The sequence below is a fragment of the Ahaetulla prasina genome, chromosome 1, assembly GCF_028640845.1.
Source record: "Ahaetulla prasina isolate Xishuangbanna chromosome 1, ASM2864084v1, whole genome shotgun sequence".
NCBI lineage: Eukaryota > Metazoa > Chordata > Lepidosauria > Squamata > Colubridae > Ahaetulla > Ahaetulla prasina.
This window is the reverse complement of record NC_080539.1, coordinates 320244951-320255437: the sequence shown is the minus strand read 5'-3', so window position 1 is coordinate 320255437 and position 10487 is coordinate 320244951. Positions and strand designations below refer to the sequence as shown.

At 37.3% G+C, this 10487-nt stretch overlaps 1 protein-coding gene across 1 annotated transcript; it reads left to right on the top strand.

The window, feature by feature from the left end:
* The first annotated feature begins 615 nt into the window (after nucleotides 1–615).
* Nucleotides 616–9993, top strand: ISCA2 (iron-sulfur cluster assembly 2). The gene is made up of 4 exons (XM_058162349.1): nucleotides 616–750; nucleotides 4190–4355; nucleotides 5872–5987; nucleotides 6576–9993. Exons 1-4 carry the CDS (start codon nucleotides 683–685, stop codon nucleotides 6748–6750), a joined length of 525 nt encoding a protein of 174 aa, XP_058018332.1. The 5' UTR covers nucleotides 616–682; the 3' UTR covers nucleotides 6751–9993.
* Nucleotides 9994–10487: the final 494 nt, after the last annotated feature.

Sequence of the window (10487 nt, the reverse complement as noted above, 5' to 3'; positions counted from 1 at the left end):
CATCACCAATCTCTTTCCACTTATGACTGTATGACTATAACTTGTTGCTGGCAATCCTTATGATTTATATTGATATATTATCATCAATTGTGTTGTAAATGTTGTACCTTGATGAACGTATCTTTTCTTTTATGTACACTGAGAGCATATGCACCAAGACAAATTCCTTGTGTGTCCAATCACACTTGGCCAATAAAATTCTATTCTATTCTATTCTATTCTATTCTATTCTATTCTATGTATTTATTCATAATGCTGCAATAGTTAGTAATTTGCAGACTGTGATTAATCCTAAAACAAGAAAATTAGCAAACATCTTGATAGAAACGTTTAATAGAAAAACGTACTGAATAGTTTTAAATTGCTTTTTTAGCAGTTGCACGCATTTTTAGGGGAAAACAAAGCAACGGCAAAGACCATCTTCACTGAATTAGTGGATAATGCTGGACAGAAAGAAACAGACTCTGACGTTAACGTCTTAGCAACAGCCGATAAACATAGCATCTCCCAATTACTTCCGCCCTACTTCTCCTTGCCTTCACTTCTGACCACGTGACTCCCCCTCCGCCTTCTTCCCTGTTTTCGATCCTCGCGAAGCCGCCTCTTTCAGCGCCGCGGACCAATCGGCGTTTGGCGTGACGCAGCTTTACGATACGTTTCCACCAATAGCGACGCGAAAGAAATGATGAAGATGGCGGCACTGGCGGGGCTCGGTAGTTTTAGGGTGCTGAGCTTTTGCAGGCGGAGCAGGTGGGATTTTTTTGTGTGTGTGTGTGAGGAGTTGACGTGTTAACTACAGTACTCACTCCGGGCTCCAGCCTTGATATGATGGGGGTGGATGGAGGGAGAGGAGTTAATTTTATTTTTCAGTATCTCCCATCGTGTAGGCAAGCAGCCTTTCCAGTTCGTGGGTCATAATAACTCGTTCTTAAGCAGTCAAAAAGGAAGGATTTGGGCATTTTTGTCCCTGGTTGTGAACGGCATTGGTCTGGCTTTTCACTTCAAAAGGGTTGGGGATCTCAGGCATAGAAATAGCTCTTGTTTCTTAATAGTTACTATTAGATAGAGATTAATAGATGTGAAATCCATAAAGCCTGAGCTATTTAGTTGCATCTTCTTGAAGACCCAAGCTTTTATAGTGCGATGTGTATGTACTGCTATGTACAAAATGGAATAAGTAGTGTTTTATAGTGTTCCAAGTCTTTAGATGACTACTATGTCTCTGTGTTAATTAAAGTGAGGTGAAATGTAGACGCAGTAAGACCCAAAAATACTGGGGGGAAAAATCAGTTCTCCTGAAACTTTAGACAAAAATATTAACCCAATTATAGTTAATTGCTTATTTCACATACTGCCAATTCATTGCTTTGAAAAGTTAAGCCATTGTTAGGTTAACATAGCCAAGTGCAAAATTGTTAGCCCCTTCTTATTTTGCAGATTTTTTTATAACAATAGTGTCAGTCGTAGAATTGTACTTTCAGTACAATGTTTCACTTTCCCCCGGCTATATAAAATTTTGTTTCAGTTCTGTTTCTAATGCTTGTTGGTTTTTAAAATGAAGTGAAATGTTTTTAAAATGAAGTGAAATGAATTGTAGTGCTTTTAATTTCAACTAGGCAAAATACATTAGAAATTTTAAATCTATGGCTGAAAGGACAACTAGTCCTCAACTTACAACTGTTTATTTAGTGACCATTCAGTTACAACAGCACTGAAAAAAGTGACTGATGGCTGTTGACTGATGGCAACCATTGTCCCCATGCTCATGTGATCAAAATGCAGAGACTTGGCAACTGTCTCATATTTATGACTGCTACAGTGTCCCAAGGTCATGTGATCACCTTTTGGGACCTTCTTACAAGCAAAGTCAATGGGGAAGCCCAATTTGCTTAATAACCATGTTACTACCTTAACAACTGCAATGATTCACTTAACAATTGGCAAGAAAGGTCATAAAGTAGGAGAAAATTGACTTAACAAATGTTTTGCTTGGCAACAGAAATTTTGGGCTCTATTATGGTCTTAAGTCGAGGACTACCTGTACACTGAGCTGTAATAATACATCCCCACTAAGATGGTGTTTTAAAACATCAAATAGTGCAAGGAAGCATAAAAAAGATTTAATAAAAATAGAAACGCAGCAGGTGAAACCCAGCATTCTTTTGTCCTATTAACCTTATAGGTTTCACTGTCTGAGGATGGTATTGAGGCTAAGAGTAGCAAAGTTCAAATCATATGGAAAATGACAGCAGCACACTACAGCTAGTCCTCTACTTATGACCACAATTAAGCCCCAAATTTCTGTTGTTAAGTGAGACATTTGTTAAGTGAGTTTCCCCCCCCCATTTTATGACTTTTCTCGCCCCAATTGTTAAGTGAGTCACTGCAGTTGTTTGTTTGTTTGTTTTGTTTGTTTGTTTTGTTTACATTTATATCCCGCCCTTCTCCGAAGACTCAGGGCGGCTTACAGTGTGTAAGGCAATAGTCTCATTCTATTTGTATATTTACAAAGTCAACTTATTGCCCCCCCAACAATCTGGGTCCTCATTTTACCTACCTTATAAAGGATGGAAGGCTGAGTCAACCTTGGACCTGGTGGGGCTTGAACCTGCAGTAATTGCAGGCAGCTGTGTTTAATAACAGGCTTCTTACAGCCTGAGCCACCACAGCCCTTGTTAAGTTAGTGACCTGGTTGTTAAGTGAATGTGGCTTCTCTATTGACTTTGCTTGTCAGAAGGTCGCAGACGGTGATCATGTGACCTTGGGACACAACAACGGTCTTAAGTATGAACCAGTTGTCAAGCATCTGCATTTTGATCACATGATCATGGGGATGCTGCCAAAGTTGTAACTATGGAAAATGGTGATAAGTCACATTTTTCAGTAATGTTGAACAGTCACTAAACAAACTGTTGTAAGTCAAGGACTACCTGTAGAAGACATAACTGTAGATAATTGCCTGGTTTTTGATGTATCTGAGGTTGTCCAGTGAGAGAGAACAGATAAAAAAAAATCACTGCTCATTTCAGTTAACAATATACCATTCTCTCTTTAATGTTCATAGGTATCTACTTTATTTCAGGACAACTATAAAAATTGTGGTGAAATTATTATAGGCCACAGCTTGTCTTCCCTTCACAGATACTGCTACAATAATTTGTATAGCTGATGAAAAAAAACATAGCTATTACTTCCCCCAACTTTACTTACAAAGCAAATAAGCTAACCAATACTTAGTTTGTAAAATGCCTTCTTTGTGGAATAAATATAGGCAGAAGAACACAGAAGGAAATGCATAAAATGAATTCACCCTGGGATATACATAACTCTTGGATGAGTTATTCCCAAACCTGGTGATGTTTACTTACTGCTTGAACATCATATCATTGAGCATGGCAGTTTTGACTTTAAAAATGTATTCAGAGTACAGTTACAGCAGTTATTTTCTTTTCCACAAAGTGAAAAAAAAATCCTTGCCTCAATTCCTTTTTATATTAAATAGATGGCTAGCAAACAAGGAATTCATGTCATTAACTTTCCTTCCTACCTTCTTTTTCACACAGAAAGGCTTACAACCCACCACAATTCAATAGCATTTGTTATATCACCAAGGAGGGAATTTATTTTGCATCAGAACAGTGGAAATGACACTTGCATCTGATGTCAGGATTCAAGTAACTAGAAAAGTTATAGAAATATTAGAAATGTAAAATGAAAAATTGAGGCTCTACCTGTATTTTGTATTCTACTGCACCGAAAAGAGTTGGAGATCCCTGGTTTTCTTTTTCTTTTTCTTTTTTTCATTTCCCCTTTTTCTTCTGATCTCTATTTTTATTTTTATTTTATATTATAATAAATGCTAATTCAAATTCTAAGAAAAGGATGCAAGTATAAAAGGCTGAGGTTTGCATAAGAATAAATGTGAATCATGGTTTTATCAGATGTCTATGCATCAAAATGGTGTCACTGATGCTTTTTAAGGGTCTACAACTTTAATAGTTAGGCCATAGTTCTCACAATTCCATTCTCTGCTTGCTGGCTGACTCTGAGGTTTCCAGCTTCTTGTTTATATTTGTCTTATCTTCTTTGGTCATGACTTTTGTACTGTCATCAATTTTTGTATTATCAGTCAATTTTTTTTTTTTTTTGGTCTTAACAAGGACATTCCATTCTTATCTTTTCCATGTAGCTGTTCTCTTGCTATCTGGCAGTTAATGACAAGTCCGTTCTGTGCCATGAAAAACAGAGCTTGTATGTCAAGGATAAGAACACAGTGGATAGCATCCTCTGCCTCTGAAGAAACCCAAACTTATTCTAGTAATGGGCAGATCTATCTCAGTGAGAGCTGCGTGAAGGTATGATTCCCTGGAGGTCCACAGACCTACGTAGCCATTGGATGCCTCCAGGAGTACAGTACAGACTGCTGATTGTTGTGCCCACATAATGCACCATTTTATGAATCTGTCATAGAGAAATATAGGTGTAAATGTATGTTTGAGTCAATCCAAAGATCACAAATTAGATGTATGCAATATTTATATTTGAAAACAGCAAGGATTATTTGGATTTTCGCAGGGGCGTTGGTCCTTAGCATCTTAATAGGGTAATATTCTGAGACAGCAGAGTCTCAGGAAAATAATGTATTTAAGTTAATACTTACTTTCCTGAGCTGTATGCCCCCTCCCACCCCACCATAGACACTGATCCATAAGGAGTAGCCAACAGATATATTCCTAAATCACATCCAGAGTGTTCTTACCCACTTTGGATGCTGAATGGAATGCCTCTGCAGCATAGCCACAATATAAACTGTGTATATAACTATATGAAACTGTGGTGTGATTATGTGTAACTGGGGTAACTCTGCAATTTGTAGTTACTTAATTACTTAATTTCAATTCTAAGGACACAAGTTTCAAAACATTTGTTTTAGCAGAGGCTAAGAAAAAGAAAGTTAAATATAATGCAGATAGTCCTTGACTTATGACCACAGTTGAGCCCAAAATTTATGTTGCTAAGCAAGATAGTTAAGTGAGTTTTGCCCCATTTTATGACCTTCGCTACCAGTTATTAAGTTACCACTAAGATGATTGTTAAGTGAATCTGGCTTCCCCATTGACTTTGCCTGTCAGAAGGTTGCAAAATGTGGTCACATGAACCTGGGACACTAATCGTCATAAATATGAGTCAACTGCAAGCACTTGAATTTTAGTCACATGACCATGGGGATGCCACAATGCTCATAATGGTGAAAAATGGCCGTAAGTCACTTTTTTAGTGCCGTTGTTACTTTGAAGGGTTACTAAATGAATGATTGTAAATCAAGGACTACCTGTACTTCATGCTTAAGAATACAGAGGCACCTTGTTACATTGCGAGAAATCAAAGAATACTTTAAGGAAGTAAAGTACCTTCAAGGTTGACTAGTTTGGGGTAAGAATAAATGTTTATTGCATGGTATAAATATAAGCCATACACTTGTCTTAGTGTGCTCTCTCAAACAAAATCCCTTGACATATGTGAATAAACTACAATAAACTTTGTTCGTTTTGGCCTAATTGCTTTAGCTGCCACAAAGGTTTGATTCAACTGATCAAACAGAGGACAAAGTTCAGTTTGATTTCAGTTAAAGGCAACAAAGGATTAGAAAAGTTGATTCTGCTATTTGGCTCTACCTTGAGGCTTTCACTTACTAAATAAAGTACATAGAACATAAGGCTAAAAAAAATGATGACAGTCTGGCATAATTTTGCTATGCATGCTGTACCTGAATTCTGTTTTTGTGCTCACCATTCCTTTGAAGCCATAAATAGTTTAATTCAAATGGATAATAAACATTGTTCACAAATGTTTGCCTTTCTGTATTGACAGAGACTGTTGGAGATTGCAGAAGGGTCTGAGTTTCTCAGGCTGCAGGTAGAAGGAGGTGGTTGTTCAGGTTTCCAATACAAATTTTCCTTGGATACAGTTGTCAATTCTGATGACAGGTGAGCGCATAGATTAAACTGCATGCGACAGATGAGAGAATTGTAGAACTGTGGTCAAAGAAGGATGGTGGTTGAAAAACAATTCCTTTGCCCCCAAATTCATATTTTACTGCGGTTGGACATATACATATTTCCAGGGTTTACAGCAAAATATATTTAATTATGGGGAGGGGGAAGTATTGGACCTGGATACACCAGAGCCAAGTCCTTACGCAATTATGGAGCACCATCGGGTGACTTTGAGCCAATCATTCTTTCTCAGCCTATTCTATTTCATAGGGTGAGACTGGTGAATAAAATTGGATGGAGGAGACTCAATTTAAGTTGTTCTGAGCTCTCTTTTCACTGCTCTATTCAGGTAGTCTTTATATTACTCTAAAATATTCATTTCTAAATGTGTATCTCTAGATGACTCAGAACAATTAAAAATAACACAACAACAAATCGTAAATAAAATTTAGGGTAATTGGACAAGATTCCTAACAGATTTCCAGCCTCCTCTGAATGTTTTGTTTACACATGAACTACAGCTAAAGTATTTTGGATTGGTGCAAATACCATGACATATTGTCTGTGCTCCTTTTCCAGAGTTTTTGAGAAAGGCGGTGCCAGAGTGATTGTGGACTTGGACAGCTTAAACTTTGTGAAAGGAGCAATGGTGGACTTCAACCAGGAGCTAATTCGCAGCTCATTCCAAGTAGTGAACAATCCACAGGCAGAACAAGGTTGTTCTTGTGGGTCATCTTTCTCAGTTAAACTCTGATCGAACTACTCCATGTGGACTGAATGATGAAGAGAAAATCCTTTTATTCTTTTTTTTCCTGTTCTCCAGTTCAGCTGAATAACTGGCTTAGTGTGTGGTACTGCATGATGAAAGAAACTATCTTAGCCAAGACTCAGTCAAGAACTGATTTACCCAAGCCTGAATGTAAAAATGAATTAATCTCATTTGGTGTCTGTGAGTCTCCAAGTCTTTGCTTTAGAGCAGGGGTCTCCAACCTTGCTAACTTTAAGCCTGGAGGACTTCAACTCCCAGAAATTCTGGGAGTTGAAGTCCGCCAGGCTTAAAGTTGCCAAGGTTGGAGACCCCTGCTTTAGAGGACAGATCTAAGCAATCAGCTTTTGCTGTAATGTTATGAACTATTTATTTATTAAAATCTTTTCTGTTTTTTTTTAAACCTTCCAGTTGTTTACAGTGCTATATAATGAGGTTTGTATGAATGTGGTTTCATAGCCAAGGAAGGTTTCTATATGAGATTGAACTGAGGCTGAGCATACAATAATAAATAGACATGCCTGCATTGAAAAATCAGCAGGGTTTTGATGAAGAGGCAGGAGAGGTTGTTTGCATAATATAGTTTACTCCAATTCTTGATTACAGTAAAACAAGCATCCTCCCCAAACTAGTTAGCTAGCTCTTATATTTACTACCTGGCTTTAGTAACAGAATTTGGCAACAGCATATAGCATAGAGCTCTGAAAAATGGGGGAATTGTGTTGGCTGATCTCATTCTGAGGCATCCCTTCTGTTGATTTTTCCCCCAGAAGAACCTTCTTGTAACACAGAGGGACTCCTTTCTGCTATTGCTATGTGTTTTTTTAAGTGTTTCCACTCCAAAACCAGTTTGGTATAGAGTGTAAGGCACCAGCCTAGAAACCAGGAGACCATGAGTTCTAGTCCCACCTTAGACAAGAAGCCTGCTGGGTGATCTCAGGCCAGTTATGCCCTCTCAGCCCAGGAAGTAGGCAATGGCAAAGCACTTATCTTGCCAAGATAAGTCAGGGTCTTGTCCAGATAGTTGGCAGGAGTCAACACTGACTTCTGAGTGCAGACACACAAATAAGCACATGCTTCAAAACAGCAGGAAACAATTCGGCATTGTAGCGCTGCTCAAGGGACTTGGAGCTGCACCTATTTCAAATTATTCACATATAGTTTCTTTTGTTTTGCTTTTTAGTATGTCTCATTTTTTATCAGCATGCAGAAAGCAGACACCATTATGCAAAGAGCATATTGTATGATAAATTTTCTGATGCATCTGTCCAAATAATTTAATGAAGGTATTAAATACTTACTTGAAACATAATCTCTTTTAAGGAAATTTAGGGTTTTAAAAAGTATAGAAGGGGGGAGAATCTAGGTAAAGAATTGGTCTGCTGTTCTTCCATAGTGAATTTGAAAAGAACGCTGCTAGCTCCTTTTTCTGAAAGGTTCGGGATGAGTATGTTAATTTCCCCCAGTCAGGGAAAATTAAATGAACCGGAGTTTGATTTACATAATAGTACTTCAGATATTTCTACAAGAGTATGGAGGAGGGTATTTTTCTTCTCAATGCTGTGGTATAATGTCCCAGGAGATCCAATATACATACTGTATTACCTGCTCAATTATAGCGTGGCTTCACTAGAGGGCAGCCTTACCCTTTGTGATACAAATGGACAAAGAGCACTAAGAAAATGTCCTATTACTGGTTTTTTGCCTGAAAAGTAGTAAAAAAACGTTGCATTGTTTAGACAATGTCTTAACAAGGAAAATCTCAGATACTTCTTCATCTACTGCAACATGGAAAAAGACTTGTCTGGTGCTTGCTTAAAAGCTGACTGTGGTATCACAAAATGCAAAACTATGGAGCTAAAATTACTGCATATCAGAAAAGTAACCTGGAGGCAAATTATGCTAGTTATTATCAAAAAAGCACTAAGAATGGGTTTTTTTTTTAAAGAAAAGAAGCTGAAAACAGACTGATTTTAACATTCCCAAATTGTCTAAGTGCAGTAAAGAGTTGTTTTTGTTCTAAGGCATTTGTACACCCTTAAATATTTGAGATTATTCCATTTGCTAAATGGAAAGAAAAAAAAATGGGCAGGATATTGCAAATCCACAATTTTAATTAGATTTGCTAAGCTGTTCTCAAAATGTGGAAAATAGACATAAGACATCAACTTTATAGTGGTACTTTATGCAGATGTAGACTGATGCAAATGTACACACAGAAGATGAGTAAAAGGCAATAGATTTAATAAAATGGGCAGTAGACCTCCAAAAGGTTATGATTCTCAGGGTAATTAGAAGTGAATTCACATGCTATTGTTTAACTCAGGTACCTAACAAATTGAATTCTGAACATATTCAGAGATTCCCTAATTTTCAATTCTAGATACCTCTTGCATTTTGTTCTGATTAAAAGGATCATGAAATATTTTACATGTGTGTATGCATGTGCTTGTGCACATGCGCGCACGCGCACACATATTACTTTGCTGCATACCATAATCTGACAATCACATGCCCTTTTTATAATTTAAATACACTTCAGTAAAAGAGATGTGTCTGCAATCTTCATGCTTTAAAAGGGTAGTGACCCTGAGGAATAGATTTTCAAGTTGTGCCTTTAAAATATTTTCAGGTTGGTTTTGGTTCAAGTATTATTGAAGTTTAAAGATACTATTACTTATTCAGGTATAATGGTCTCTTTGATTTAAAAATATCTTAACCCCTTCTTTGGCCTGTAAGTCCAAAGGAAAAAAAAGTGTCTATTCTTGCTACTATATTCAACATAAGAGTTGAGCAGCCCAGAGCAAAAGCAAATTATTTTCTGTGGTCTAAATAACTTGAGCAGAAGGTAGATCTGAGTCTGAGAGTAAATTAGTCAGCAATTTACAGTAGATTGGCAAGGATTTTTAAATCCCAAATGTACAGCCGCAAGAAAATTACTTCCCACTAGCTCTAAATATCTTGATGAAGTAAACACAGTTTGAAATAACTAAGAGTGTAGGGCTGTAGGGCTGTGAATTCTCTTTAGGTCCTCTGTACATTTCCTTGGCTCTGAATTCTTGAATTTTAATTGTGTGCCTGTGTTCACCCCTCATGCTAAGACAAAAAGTAAGAATGAGCCTTTTTGTGGCTGAAAGCTATACTTAATATTTTGTGGGATGTAACTTCTGAGACGTTTGAAAACCATAAAAGATAGGGGAATGATACTAATAAACTTAGTGGTACAATATAGACGCGACCAGGGTTATTTCATTGACTTTTAGGAATTTAGGATGATTTATTTTCAACTTTTGCAAAATACTATGCAAAGTTGTTATACGCCAGCATCCCCATGGTCACATGATTTACATTTGGATGCTTGACAACTGGTTCATATTTATGACTTGCAGCATCCTGGGGTCATGCAATCCCCTTTTGCAACCTTCTGACAAGCAAAGCCCCAGAATCTGGAAAGCCAAATTCACTTAACAATTATGTTACTAATTTAACAACCGCAGCGCTTCACTTAGCAAATGTGGCAAAAAAAAAATTGTAAAACGGGACAGAACTCACTTAACAAATGTGTCACTTAGCAACATAAATGTTGGGCTCAGTTGTGGTTATAAGTCAAGGACTACTTGTAGTAACTAGGATTATAGCTAGACTTCAGGGAAACTTTGATACTTTTAAAATGTAAAAAAATTGTATCACTGGATAACCCAAAGGTGCTTTTTCAGGAGGCAACT